General features: G+C 34.7%; 1 protein-coding gene across 2 annotated transcripts; it reads right to left on the minus strand.

Moving 5' to 3' along the window:
- Nucleotides 1-1,171: 1,171 nt before the first annotated feature.
- hoxb8a (homeobox B8a) lies at nucleotides 1,172-14,692 on the minus strand. Of its 2 annotated transcripts, none has more exons than XM_061981664.1 (2): nucleotides 14,116-14,692; nucleotides 1,172-1,804 (listed from the first exon to the last, which is right to left on the minus strand). In XM_061981664.1, the coding sequence occupies exons 1-2, from the start codon at nucleotides 14,579-14,581 to the stop codon at nucleotides 1,401-1,403; spliced, it is 870 nt and encodes a 289-aa protein (XP_061837648.1). In that variant the 5' UTR covers nucleotides 14,582-14,692; the 3' UTR covers nucleotides 1,172-1,400. The 2 variants fall into 2 exon arrangements, with proteins under 2 accessions (XP_061837648.1, XP_061837647.1); XM_061981663.1 differs by having other exon boundaries at nucleotides 1,172-1,807.
- Between the last annotated feature and the right edge of the window lie 1,553 nt (nucleotides 14,693-16,245).

Raw genomic sequence — 16,245 nt, forward strand, 5'->3', positions numbered from 1 at the left:
CACGATTCAAGTCACTTCTCCAGGGACCATTCCATTCAGAGAGGGTTCTCACAGTGTATTGTTTGGAATATAGAAGATGGTGAAAAGCTCCTCCTGGGCGCAGATGTTTATGAAATATGTGCAGATCAACTTGAAAATGTCATTCCAAACAATCCATTCTTTAACTCAGACTCGCAATAAATAAGACATTATTTTCCCAGCAGCCTAAAAACTACTTTAGTTTTTTCTGTTCTACCTTCTAGTGCAAAGTTTTATAAACAATATTCATCATCTAAATGTTTATAAACAATATTCATCATCTAAATGTTTACTTTGAAGAGCATGTTGTTATTGTGCTGTTTTGTTATTCATCATCTAAATGTGTCTTCTAGAGCCACGACCTCAACCCCATCCTGAGGTACTACTGTACTTCATGGACATAATACTGTACTTCAAGTACACCGGAATGTACTTCATGTACACAAATATGTACTTCAAGTACACAATAATGTACTTCATGTACACAATTATGTACTTCAAGTACACAATGTACCTCATGTACATAATGATGTACTTCATGCACACAATAATGTACTTCATGTACACAATAATGTGCTTTATGTACACCATAATGTATTTCATGTACACAACAATGTACTTCATGTACACAGTTATGTACTTCATGTACACCATCATGTACACAATAATGTACTTCATGTACACAATAATGTGCTTCGTGTACACCATAATGTACTTCCTGCACACAATAATGTACTTCATGTATACAATTATGTACTTAATGTACATAATAATGTACTTCATACACATAATAATGTACATCATGTACGTAATACTGTACTTCATGTACATATGACTGTACTTCAAATACATATTACTGTACTTGATGTACATATTACTGTACTTCAATTACACATTACTGTAAGTCAAGTACATATTACTGTACTTCATGTACATATTACTGTACTTCATGTACATATAGTACTTCAAGTACATATTACTGTACTTCATGTACATATTACTGTACTTTAAGTACATATTACTGTTCTTTAAGTACATAATAATGTACTTAAAGTACGTATTTCAGTACTTCAAGTACACATTACAGTACTTCAAGTACACATTGTTGTACTTCAAGTACACATTACAGTACTTCAAGTACATATTTGCAAGTATTCCATTTGAGACACACTTTCTAGTCGGATCCAGGAATCCCGCCCTCATATTCCCGATGTCCATCTGGTTATTTCCTCGGTCGGCAGAAGTTTGCTCCGAAGGAGTCGGGCGGCCATCTTGGAGAGGTCCCAGATGTTTGGAGAGCAAAGTGGCGGCCATCTTGGAGTGGTCCCAGACGTGTGGAGAGGCGGAGCAGAAGATCTCCGCCATCTTGTCTGTCCGCTCTCCTACATCTTGTGAGTTTTGTCGCAGCAGTCGTCGCTGAGGTTGGCCTGCGAGGCCGCCGTCCCCGCCACCGGCACCACGACCACGCCTCCTCCCTCAGCTACGCCTCCAACCTCAGCTCCGCCTCCACCTGCCCCGCCCTCCCGCAGCTCCTTCTCCCTCCTCTCCCTCTCCACTGCCTCCTGTTCGCTCTTGCTGCTGGGGAACTTGTCCTTGTTGTTCTCCTTCTTCCACTTCATCCTGCGGTTCTGGAACCAGATCTTCACCTGCCGCTCCGTCAGCGCCAGCGCGTGCGACACCTCGATGCGCCGCTTCCTGGTCAGGTAAGGGTTGAACAGGAACTCCTTCTCCAGCTCCAACGTCTGGTAGCGGCTGTACGTCTGCCGGCCTCGCCTCCTGCCCGCAGCTACTGGCGAGGTGTGGGGACCAAAGGGAAACAGTAGATTCGTTATTGATAGTCCTATTTACGTCTCTCACATCAAAATGAAACTGTCTTAATGGGTTCTACTTTTAAGCAGCAGCGTAAATATTCATAAAAAACTTTCAAAAATAAAATATATAACTTAAAAGAATAAATATTGCTATATGATATAAATGATTAGTTATTGATATTCCTATTTACGTCTAACATCAAAATGAAACTGTCTTAATGGGTTCTAATTTTAAGCAGCAGCGCACATATCCATAACAAACTAAAAAAAATAATATATATATATACATATATAACTTAAAAGAAGAAATCTTGCTATATGATACAAATGATTAGTTATTGAATTTTCCTATTTACGTCTCGCACATCAAAATGAAATATTCTTAATGGGTTCTACTTTTAAGCAGCAGCGTACATATCCATTTATTAAAAAAAAAAAAAATATATATATATATATATATATATATATATATATATATATATATATATATATATATACTACAAGAATAAATCTTGCTATATGGTAGAAATTATTAGTTATTGAATTTTCCTATTTACGTCTCTCACATCAAAATGAAACTGTATTAATGGATTCTACTTTTAAGCAGCAGTGTAAATATCCATAACAAAACATTAAATAATAAAATATATAACTTAGAAAGAATATATCTTGCTATTTGATACAAATGATTGGTTATTGATATTCCTATTTACGTCTCTCACATCAAAATGAAACTGTCTTAATGGGTTCTACTTTTAAGCAGCAGCGTACATATCCATAAAAACATTTTTTTTAAATAAAATATATAACTTAAAAGAACATATCTTGCTATATGATACAAATGATTAGTTATTGATATTCCTATTTACGTCTCTCACATCAAAATGAAACTGTATGAATGGGTTCTACTTTTCAAGCAGCAGCGTAAAAATCCAGAAAAAAATTACGGTAAATATAAAAATATATAACTTTAAAAAAAATACATATATGACTTAAAAAAATAAATCTTGCTATATGATAGAAATAATTACTTATTGATATTCGTATTTACGTCTCTCAAATCAAAATTAAACTGTCTTAATGGATTCTACCTTTAAGCAGCAGCGTTACTGTAATATCCATAAAAACTTAAACATAAAAATATATAACTTAAAGAAACAAATCTTGCTATATGATATGAATGATTAGTTATTATTATTCCTATTTACATCTCACAAATCAAAATGAAACTGTCTTAATGGGTTACACTTTTAAGCAGCAGCATTAATGTATTATCCATAAAAACTCAGACATAAAAATATATGACTTAAAAAACCTAATATATAACTTAAAAGAATACATCTTGCTCTGTGACAAAAATTATTACCGTATTTTCCGCACTATAAGCCGCCCCGGGTTATTAGCCGCACCTTCAATGAATGGCATATTTCAAAACTTTGTTCACCTATAAGCCGCCCCGGGTTATAAGCCGCGCATACGCTGCGCTAAAGGGAATGTAAAAAAAACAGTCAGATAGGTCAGTCAAACTTTAATAATATATTACAAACCAGCGTTCTAACAACTCTGTTCACCCCCAAAATGTAATGTGCAAATGTGCAATCACAAAAATAGTAACACTCAAATTAGTGCAGAGCAATAGCAACATCAATAACTCAACGTTGCTCGAACGTTAATGTCACACAACACACAAAATAAACATTTAAAGCTCACTTTCTGAAATTATTCCTCATCCATAAATCCCTTGAATTCTTCTTCAGTGTCTGAATTAAAAAGTTGGGCGAATACGGCATCCAAAATGGCCGGCTACGTCTCGTCGAAGTCATCAGAGTCAATGTCGCTGTTGTTGTCCAGCAGTTCCGTGAATCCTGCCTTCCGGAAAGCTCGGACCACAGTTGAGACCGATATATCCGCCCAGGCATTTACAATCCACTGGCAGATGTTGGTGTATGTCGTCCGGCGCTGTCTCCCTGTCTTAGTGGCGCAGGTCATCTTGTTGCTTCCTCTACCTACGCACCATTGATTCATTTATGTTTAATTCTCTCGTTGCTGCTCTATTTCCGTGTTCTACTGCGTGACTTATTGCCTTGAGTTTGAATTCTGCGTTGTACGCGTGTCTCTTAATAGGAGCCATTTTGTGGTCTTTACAGATGTAAACACACAAATGAAATGAAACGTAATATCCGCGCGCTTCTTCTTCTACGGGGGCGGGTGCTTACCTTGGTGGTTGCTTACAGTAGAAGAAGAAGCGCTTCCTCTTCTATGGGGGCGGGTGCTTACCTTGGCGGTTGCTTACCGTAGAAGAAGAAGCGCTTCCTCTTCTACGGGGAAAAAAGATGGCGGCTGTTTACCGTAGTTGCGAGACCTAAACTTTATGAAAATGAATCTTAATATTAATCCATATATAAAGCGCACCGGGTTATAAGCCGCACTGTCAGCTTTTGAGAAAATTTGTGGTTTTTAGGTGCGGCTAATAGTGCGGAAAATACGGTAGTTATTGTTATTCCTATTTACGTCTATCAAATCAAAATGAAACTGTATGAATGGGTTCTACTTTTAAGCAGCAGCGTTACTCTAATATCCATAAAAACTTAAACATGAAAACTAACATAAAAATATATAACTTAAAAGAATAAATCTTCCTAGATAATACAGCTGATTAGTTGTTGATATTCCTATTTACGTCTCTCAAATCAAAATAAAACAGTCTGAATGGGTTCTACTCTTAAGCAGCAGCGTTACTGTAATATCTATAAAAACTTAAACATAAAAAATATAACTTAAAAGAATAAATCTTGCTATATGATACAAATAATGTATTATTGATATTTCTATTTACGTCTCTCAAATCAAAATAAAACCGTGTCAATGGGTTCTACTTTTAAGCAACAGTGTTACTGTAATATCCATAACAACTTAAAAGATAAAAAATATATGACTTAAAAGAATAAATATTGCTATATGATACAAACTATTAGTTATTGACATTCCTATTTACGTCTCTCAAATCAAAATTACATTTTCTGAATGGGTTCTACTTTTAATCAGTGTCAGGCTTGCCCCTGACGGTTTGGTTGTGTTTTAGTTTTTCCTCTGTGTGTGTGTAGTATTTCCTGTCAGCACTCTTGTTTTGGTTCTGTTTCCTGTTTCTCCCTGAGTGCTGTGTCCCCTCAGCTGTGGCTGATTGGCACCTGGCCACACCTGGTGTCAATCAGCCAGCTGCTATTTATACCTGCCCTACCCTCCAGTCACTGCTGGATTATTGTCATTGTCATTGTCATCACTACCTGTCGTTGCTAGCTATGTGCTTTAAGCTATTCCCTGGATCCTGACTCCTGTTCCTGCTTCCTGGTTTCTGGTTCGTGTTTTCCTTTTCTTATTTTTGAACATTAAAACCATGTTTCCTTGTACCAAGCCTGCTGCTATCTCTGCATCTTGGGGTTCGTCAACAACACGCCTTGACAATCAGCAGCTTTACTGTAATATCCATAAAAACTTAAACATAACAAATTATAACTTAAACGTATAAATATTTCTATATGCTACGAATGATTATTTATTATTATTCCTATTTACCGGTACGTCTCTCAAATAAGAAATGAAACTGTCTTAATGGGTTCTACTTTTAAGCAGCAGCATTACTATAATATCCATAAAAACTCAGACCTAAAAATATATGACTTAAAAAATCAAATATATAACTTAGAGTACATCTTGCTCTGTGATAAAAATTATTAGTTATTGTTATTCCTATTTACGTCTCTCAAATCAAAAATTTATAAAATGGTTCTACTTTTAAGCAGCAGCGTTACCGTAATATCTATAAAAACTTAAACATGAAAACTTAAACATAAAAATATATAACTTAAAATAATAAATAGTGCTAGATATTACAGCTGATTAGTTGTTGATATTCCTATTTACGTCTCTCAAATCAAAATGTATGAAATGGTTCTACTTTTAAGCAGCAGCATTACTGTAATACCCATAAAAACTTAAAGATTAAAACTTAAACATAAAAATATATAACTTAAAAGAAAAAATCTTGCTATATAATACAGATGATTAGTTATTGATATTCCTATTTACATCTCTCAAATCAAAATAAAACGGTCTGAATGGGTTCTACTCTTAAGCAGCAGCGTTAATGTAATATCCATAAAAACTTAAACATAAAAATATATGACTTAAAATAATAAATCTTGCTATATGATGCAAATGATTAGGTATTATTATTCCTATTTACGTCTCTCAAATTAAAATGAAACGAGGTGTGGCAAGCAATGGGAAACAGTAGATTTGTTATTATTATTATTATTATTGTTATTCCTATTCATGTATCTCACATGAAAGAATATATCTTGCTCTATGATACAAATGATAAGTTATTGATATTCCTATTTACGTCCCTCAAATCATAAATGAAACTGTATTAACGGGTTCTACTTTCAAGCAGTAGTGTTACTGTAATATCCATAAAAACTTAAACATAAAAATGTATAACTTAAAAGAATATATCTTGCTCTATGATACAAATGATAAGTTATTGATATTCCTATTTACGTCTCTCAAATCAAAATGAAATAGTATGGATGGGTTCTACTTTTAAGCAGCAGTGTTACTGTAATATCCATAAAAACTTAAACATAAAAGTATATAAAAGACTTAAAAGAAAAAATCTTGCCAAATGTTCTTCTCATATTTTTGAACATTATATAATGCACATATGTACTTAATTGAAGTATTTGAAATAAAAATGTACACATGTATGACATTATAATTGTATAATAGTATGCTCAGTTGGTGTGTATCCATCAATAATATTACAGGAAGAGGGTTTTTATTTATTAATTTTTAATAATAAGATGACAATATAATGTGTCGACATCAAGGTTGTATAAAGTTATACATGGATTTCAAAATAAAATACAAGCACACAAACCTGAACATGTGACAACATGGGTATTTTCACAACAATTGATAGAAGAACATATTTATGTTTTAATAGAAAAGTACAAATATGTCTTGTATTATCTATTTTTATGAATGAATTTAATTGAACTCTGTTTACATGACGTACATACATCAGAATATATTGATATATTTTCCATCATTCATAACGAGTCATTGCACTCCTGCAGTATTTCCCCAACAAAGGAAAAGTTTTTAAAACCATTCACATTGATTAATTTCATATTAGTATTTAAAATATGTATATTGTTTATTATTTTCCATATACATGATTTCATATGAATATATTTTTACAATGGATATATTTTAATTTCTATTTTATATTTTGTGTATTTAATGTTATTATTTTTAACAATTAACTAAATTTTAGAAATGTTGTTTTGCATAATGCATGTATATGTATTATGTATTATTATATTATATTTTACTATATATTATATTGTATTATATTATGTTAGATTATATTATATTATTTTATATCACATTATATTATATGATATTTTACTATATTATATTATATTATTTTATATTATTCTATATTATATTACATTATATTACATTACATTATATTATATTACATTACATTATATTCTCTTATTTTATATTACTTTATATTATATTATATTACAACATATTATATTATATTGCATTATATTGCAATATATTACATTATATGATATCATATTTTACTTTATTATATTATATTATATTATATTACATTATATTATATTATATTATATTATATTATATTTAATTCAATTAAATTGTATTATAATATATTATATTATATTTTATTGTATTACATTACATTACATTACATTATATTATATTATATTATAGTATATTATATTTCTAGACCTTATAAAGAAATCCTGTATTGATGGAGAGAAGAATAAATATTTATTTTAAATATAATAAATGCATTGCATATATTTCTCCACTGAATGAGGTCTTATTTTGCACAGAAGACCACCTGTGTGTGTGTGTGTGTGTGTGTGTGTGTGTGTGTGTGTGTGTGTGTGTGTGTGTGTGTGTGTGTGTGTGTGTGTGTGTAGATTTATAATTTTGCCAGCCAATCAACACGCTGCAATATCTCAGAGGGCAAATTCAAAGTGTGAATTTGCACGCGACTCCCGGCAGATTAAACACACGGGACATTTATGCCAGTGATTATATTTCCATAAAAGTGTTTGTCCTCCTCTTTGATGGCCGACCATAAAACGCCATGGAGGCGGCACATGGAGCAAATATGCCGCTGATCATAAATATTTGACAGAAGAAGCTGGCGGCTTGTAAATCTGCACAATTGATGGCCTGAGCTGCAAACCACGTGTGCATTGAGGGTGGACTCCAAATAAATATTTCATCTCAATGTCTGCTACACGTATGATGGATTATAGACTGTATATAAACGCTATATGATGGGTTATAGAGTGTATAAACACTATATGATGGGTTATAGAGTGTATAAACACTATATGATGGATTATAGAGTGTATAAACACTATATGATGGATTATAGAGTGCATAAACACTATATGATGGATTATAGAGTGTATAAACACTATATGATGGATTATAGTGTATAAACACTATATGGTGGATTATAGAGTGTATAAACACTATATGATGGGTTATAAAGTATATAAACGCTGTATGATGGATTATAGAGTATAAACACTATATGATGGATTATATATTATATATATATTATATAATGATATAATATTTATATATTATATATATAAAGATATAACATTTATATTTCATATATATAATGATATCATTTTATATATAAGGGACGGCGTGGCGAAGTTGGTAGAGTGGCCGTGCCAGCAATCGGAGGGTTGCTGGTTACTGGGGTTCAATCCCCACCTTCTACCATCCTAGACTTGTATAGCGCTTTTCTACCTTCAAGGTACTGAAAGCGCTTTGACAGTATTTCCACATTCACCCATTCACACACACATTCACACACTGATGGCGGGAGCTGCCATGCAAGGCGCTTACCACGACCCATCAAGAGCAAGGGTGAAGTGTCTTGCTCAAGGACACAACGGACGTGACTAGGTTGGTAGAAGGTGGGGATTGAACCAGGAACCCTCAGGTTGCTGGCACGGCCACTCTACCAGCTGCGCCACGCCGTCCCCCATATAAACGCTGTATGGTGGATTAGAGAGTATATAAATGCTATATGATGGGTTATAGAGTATATCAACGCTATATGATGGATTATAGAGTGTATAATCGCTGTATGGTGGATTTGAGGTGTGGTGAGGGTGTATAAACGCTATATGATGGACTATAGAGAGTATATAAACGCTATGTGATCGGTTATAGAACGTATAACCGCTATATGATGGATTATAGAGTGTATAAACGCTTTATGATGGATTAAAAAGTGTATAAACACTATATGATGGATTATAGAGTGCATAAACGCTATATGATGATTATAGACAGTATATAAACACTATATGATGGATTATAGAGTATATACAAGCTATATGATGGGTTATAGAGAATATAAACGCTATTTGATGGATTATAGAGTGTATAAACGCTATATGATGGATTATAGAGTGTATAAACGCTATATGATGGATTATAGAGAATATAAACGCTCTATGATTGATTATAGAGTGTATAAACGATATATGATGGATTAGAGAGAATATAAACGCTATATGATGGATTATAGAGTGTATAAACACTATGTGATGGATTATAGAGCGTATAAACACTATATGATAGATTATAGAGTGTGTAAACGCTATATGATGGATTATATAGTGTATAAACACTATATGATGGATTATAGAGTGCATAAACGTTATATGATGATTATAGACAGTATATAAACGCTATATGATGGATTATACAGTGTATAAACACTATATGATCGATTATAGAGTATATAAACACTATATGATGGATTATAGAGTATATAAACGCTATACGATGGATTATAGAGTGTATAAACACTATATGGTGGTTTATAGAGTATATAAAAACTATATGATGGATTATAGATAATATAAACGCTATTTGATGGATTATAGAGAGTATATAAACGCTATATGATGGATTATAGAAAATATAAACGCTATTTGATGGATTATAGAGAGTATATAAACGCTATATGATGGGTTATAGAATAGAATAGAAAGTACTTTATTGATCCCTGGGGGAAATTCAGCATATTGAGTGTATAAACACTATATGATGGATTATAGGGAGTATATAAACGCTATATGATCGATTATAGAGCGTATAAACGCTATATGATGGATTATAGAGTGTATATAAACGCTATATGATGGATTGTAGCATATATAAACACTATATAATGGATTATAGAGAGTATATAAATGCTATTTAGCCCTCATTTGCATATTATGTTTTGTGTACATCAGTTATTATTGCACATTACTCAGCACTCATTAGTCACCTTTATTCTGACAAAGGTCTCAACAGGAAGTGAAGCCATGAAGTGAATAAACTCTGCTTCTTCCTGCTCCTTTTCCAGCACGGAGCCGACGTCCTTTAATGAAGTCTCACTCGCACATTTTCATGGGCGGGAAATTGCCGGCGTAAATATTGTGGAAGTGGAGCTGACATTTTCACGCCGCCGCCATAAAAATATGAGCGCCATCAAATCTCATCAACACAATTAAAAAGCATTTCAGGTGAAAAGATTTCACTTTTCTAACACAATCGGCTTTTTTTTTCTCCCGCCAATCATTTCTTTATGCTAATGTACAATTTTAGTATGTTTTTTTTACTCTTTGTGTGTCGTGTGGCTTTGAGTTATGTAGTCGTCAGCTACAGAGTGCTAAAGATGGGAGGAAATAAAGGGCACACATACACATACACACACACACACACACACACACACACACACACACACACACACACACACACACACACACACACACACACCGCTGCGAGGCACTTTACAGCAGCAGCTTGTAAAAAAGCAACAAGTAATATTTACTCACTTTCACCAGCAAGAGAATAAAATAGTGTTGTTCTCGTATTGTTCCTTTATTTTATGGGCGTGTATAGCCACTGACATAGTGTGACTTTAACACATTTAATATTTAACATGTCGTCACAAGATGAATATTAATATAATTTTTTTAACATTACACTGTGGAGCCTCGTAGTTTTATTGAACATTTTAGTGACGCTTTTGCACTTTTCACCATTCAAATGTCACCTGCATGATTATTCATGTTTGTATTTATTGCAGATTATTTCTTATAAATAACTGCGTATCTATTGTGATTTTTACGGCAATATTGGGAATGTATTGCATATTTCTAATGTCTTTCATGTGAATTTATTGCATATTTTTGGCGAATTCTTGCATATCAAATATTTATTGCACATTTGTTGCATATTTATAGCAAGGTTTTTTTTGCTTTTTTTTGGTGCCTATTTTCTACTTATTAATTTTGTACTTATCCCAACTATATTGCAATTCATTGAGTATGTATTGTGTATTTGGTACATGTTGTTTAAAGATTTATTGCAAATTTGTTGCATATTAATCGTGTTTTTTGCCAATTTTCTACTTATTAATTCTGTATTCATCACAACTGTATTGCATATCATTTAGTACGTATTCTGTACTTTTGCATATTTCTTACATATTTATTGCAAATGTGTTGCATATTTATTGTGGATTTTTTGCATTTTTTTTGCCTATTTTCTACTTATTAATTCTGTCTTTATCAGGAATGTATTGCACATCATTGAGTATGTATCGTGTATTTGTTGCAAAGTTATTGTGTATTTCTTATACATGTATTTTATATTTATTTCAAAGTATTTTCCGTATTTATTGTATATTTCTTGCATACTTATTTTATTTATATATATATCATTTTAATTGAGTACGCATTGCGCAATATATGCTTATTGCTTAGTAATAGCAAATGTGTTGTATATTTATTGTGTATTTATTGTGTGTTTTTGCATGTTTCTTACATATTTATTGTGTATTTATTGCAAATTTCTTCCATATCTATTGCATACATTTGACATGTTAATTCTGTATGTATTGTACATTTCTTGCATATTAATTGAGTATGTACTGCGTATGTTATGCATATTTCTTACATAGTAATTGCACGTTTGTTTCCCATTTCTTGCGTATTAATTGTTTGTAACTTGCATATTTTCTACAATAATTGAGTATGTATGGTGCATTTCTTGCATAGTGTTTACATTGTTAACATTTGACATATGAATTATATTTGTATTGTGCATTTATTGCATTAATTTAATATTAATTGAGTACGCATTGCGCAATTTACTATGCTTACATAGTAATAGCAAATGTGTTGTATATTTATCGCATATTTTTTGTGTGTGTTTGCATGTTTCTTACGTATTTGTTGTGTATTTATTGCAAATTTCTTCCGTCTCTATTGCATATCCATCCATCCATTTTCTACCGCTTGTCCCTTTTGGGGTCGAGGGGGGTCGCTGGCATACATTTGACATATTAATTCTGTATGTATTGTACATTTATCGCATATTACTGTGTATGTCATGCATATTGCTTACATAGTAATTGCTCATTTGTTTCCCATTTCTTGCGTATTAATTGTTTGTAACTGGCATATTTTCTACAATAATTGAGTATTTATGGTGTATTTCTAGCATATTGTTTACATTGTTCACATTTGACATATTAATTATGTATGCAGTGTACATTTATTGCATTAATTTCATATTAATTGAGTACGCATTGCGCAATTTACTATGCTTACATAGTAATAGCAAATGTGTTGTATATTTATCGCATATTTATTGTGTGTTTTTGCATGTTCCTTACATATGTGTTGTGTATTTATTGCAAATTTCTTCCATCTCTATTGCATACATTTTACATATTAATTATGTATGTATTTTACATTTCTTGCATATTACTGGCATGTTATGCATATTGCTTACATAGTAATTGCACATTTGTTTCCCAATTCTTGTGTATTAATTGTTTGTAACTTGCATATTTTCCACAATAATCGAGTATATATTGTGTATGTCTTTATTGCAAATGTGTTACAAATTTCTTGTGTATTTATTTCAATGTATTTGTTGCATACTTATTTTATTTATATGATGCATATTAATTGAGTACGCAGTGCGTCATTTATGCATACTGCCTACATAGTAATTGCAAATTTGTTACATATTTAGAGTGTATTGTATTTATTTTTTGCATATTTCTTACATATTCATTGTGTATTTATTGCAAATGTCTTCCGTCTCTATTGCATACATTTGACATATTAATGATGTATGTATTGCACATTTATCATGCATGTTGCTTACATAGTAATTGCAAATGTGTTGTATATTTATCACATATTTATTGTGTGTTTTTTGCATATTTCTTACATATTTATTGTGAATTTCTATTGCATACATTTGACATATTAATTCTGAATGTACTGCACATTTCTTGCATATTAATTGTTTGTAACTTGCATATTTTCTACAATCATTGAGTATGTATGGTGTATTTCTTGCATATTGCAAATGTGTTTGCACATTTCTTACATATTTATTGTGTCTTTATTGTGAATGTCTTGGTATTTGTTATACATTTAGTGTACATTTCTTGCAAAATAATTGACATTTCTTGCATATAGCAAATGTGTTGCGTATTTATATCTATATTGTGTGTTTTTGCATATTTCTTACATATCCATTGTGGATTTCTTGGTATTTGTGATATATCTAGTGTACTTTTTTGCAAATTAATACATATTTCTTGTGTCTTTATTGTAAATGTATTGGTATTTACTAGACACGAATTCTATATTTAGTGAACATTTGTTGCAAAAATTAATCCATATTGCGTATTTCTTGCATATTTGTTGCATCATTTTTGTGTGTATTTTGCCTATTTTTCACAGATCAATTCTGCAACATTATTGCGTATTCATCGAGTATTTCCTGAATATTTCTAGTTTTAGTGCTCAAAGTGCCGTGAAAGTGGGTTTTTGACCGTGTGCGTGGACCCCAACCCCCCCCCCCCCCCCCCCCCCCCCCTCCCGCTCCCGGCCACCGTGTAGTTGAATAATTGAGAAGTCGTAAAAAAAGGGCCGAAAGGTCGTAAAAGTTGAGCTGAGGTTTAAAAGTGTTTGCTGCAGAAGTGAACCATCTGGGTTCATGTTCCCCACTCCACGGTCACGCGCACGCGCACGCGCACCAGTCAAGAACGCACAAGTTTGGCAATAAAACCGCAAAGTTTGTGTCGCTCATTTACGCGCAGGACGAAGAGATCGAAGCGTCTCACCTTGCGGCCTCATCCACGGGAAGAGTTGCGTGGGCGACGGACTCTGTTCGGTGCCGTCCGCGTCGTCGCCGCCGCCGCCGCCGCCGAGTCCTGCGGGCGCGCCGCCGCCCAGTTTGCAGTCTCCGTAGGGGATGAGGTCTGCGTCCTGCGCGGCCGCGGCGCCAAACAGCGTCTGCCGCTGCAGCGCGTCGTAGCCGTAGAAGTTGGCGGGCTCGCCGCCGTGGCACGTGACCGCGCACGGGCTCTGCTGGTAGGGGTTGGCGGGCAGCGGGGACGCGCCGTGGTGGTAGAAGTCCTGGATCTGCGCGCCGTGCTGGAAGGAGGCTCCGGAGCCCGGGCCGTACACCACCGTGGGCCGCGTGGACGCCGCCAGGTCCTGCGCGAAGCCGCACTCGTAGTAGTTTGGCCGCAGCGAGTCCGCGCTCTTGTACTTGGAGAAGAGCGAGTTGACGAAGTACGAACTCATCTTGCCCCACGCGAGTCCGTGGCGACTGTGGTGGACCGCCGGTGTACCGCCGGTGTACCGGCCAGCAGAGCGCGGGACGATACGAGGCGCTCAGCCCGATCCCATGCAACGTCCGGCCGGGAAGAGGAGGAGGAGGAGGAGGAGGAGGAAGAAAAGAAAAGGAGAAGAGGAGAAGAAAGGAGGAGGAAGATATCAGCCGATATCGCGATTCTTCTGAAAGCTTCTTGCTCTCAAACGCTTTTTGTGATTTACTCTCCCGCAAATCACTTCTTTCATATTCTCTCTCTCTCTCTCTCTCTCTCTCTCTCTCTCTCTCTCTCTCTCTCTCTCTCTCTCTCTCTCTCTCTCTCTCAACCCCCCCCTCTCTCTACCCCCTCACTCTCTCTCTACCCCCTCACTCTCTCTCTGTCTCTCTCTCTCTTACTCTCTCTTTCATTTGCATCCATTATCATCTCTCCGTCCCATTGGCTTCGTGCTCGCGTCGGTGCGCTAATGAAAGCCCCACCCCACCCCCCTCTTTGCACGCGCAGCACAATGCAACGAAACATGAACCGATGCGCGATATCGGTAGCGAACACAAAACAAATGTTTCCTTGTTTTTTCTCTAAATTGGAAGGCGGGGGTGGGCGATACGGCCTTTGTTGGCACCGATTCGATATCAAGAGCGATACAGTATTGTCGACACTTTTTTTATGTTGACTGTAAATGAATCAACCTTTGTGTAGTTGGATGTGAAGACAATCACAATATGAGACAAAACACCACCATGTAAGAGAATAATACAAAAAAAGAGAATAATACACAAATCAACACAAACCAATCGAGTTGGTATCATTAGTGTCGGTATGAGCAAAACCGTAAGTAAAAAAAGAATATTAAAAAAAAAAAAAAACACAATTCGATACATACCAGTATCATTAGTGTCGGTAAGTGTATCAACCCGCTCCTCCCCAAAATATGCAAAATGATGTGCACGGTAAACGCGGACATTTTGATATCGAGCCGATATCAAGAGCAAGACGTAAGTTGGAAAAGAATATTAAAAAAAGAAGAAAGAATAATACACAATTCGACACAAACCAGTATCATAAGTGTCGTTAAGTGTATCAACCCTCCCTTCCCCCAAATATGCAAAATGATGTGCAAGATAAACATGGACGTTTTGATATCGAGGTGATATCAAGAGTGAGACCGTAAGTTGTAAAAGAATAATACAAATAAAGAGAATAAAACACAAATCAACTCAAACAGGTATCATTAGTGTCGGTATCTGTGTCGACCGCCCCTCCCCCATAATATGCAAAATTATGTACAAGGTAAACACGGACGTTTTGATATCGAGGTGATATCAAGCAAAATTATGTACAAGGTAAACACGGACGTTTTGATATCGAGGTGATATCAAGAGTGAGACGGTAAGTTGTAAAAGAATAATACAAATAAAGAGAATAAAACACAAATCAACTCAAACAGGTATCATTAGTGTCGGTATCTGTGTCGACCGCCCCTCCCCCAAAATATGCAAAATGATGTACAAGGTATACACAGACGTTTTGATATTGAGCCGATATGAAAAATGAGACCGTATTGCCCACACATTTAGTATGGTATCACTAGTGTCGGTATGTGTATCACCCACCCCTCCCCCAAATATGCAAAATGGC

The sequence above is a fragment of the Nerophis lumbriciformis genome, linkage group LG24, assembly GCF_033978685.3.
Source record: "Nerophis lumbriciformis linkage group LG24, RoL_Nlum_v2.1, whole genome shotgun sequence".
Lineage (NCBI taxonomy): Eukaryota > Metazoa > Chordata > Actinopteri > Syngnathiformes > Syngnathidae > Nerophis > Nerophis lumbriciformis.

What these genes read in the sequence shown, in the direction of transcription:
- hoxb8a (XM_061981663.1), bottom strand. Translation starts at nt 14,581, where the DNA reads ATGAGTTCGTACTTCGTCAACTCGCTCTTCTCCAAGTACAAGAGCGCG. An exon ending in CCCGTGGATGAGGCCGCAAG is followed by an intron (nt 1,808 to 14,115) that starts GTGAGACGCTTC and finishes ACACCTCGCCAG; the next exon opens with TAGCTGCGGGCAGGAGGCGA.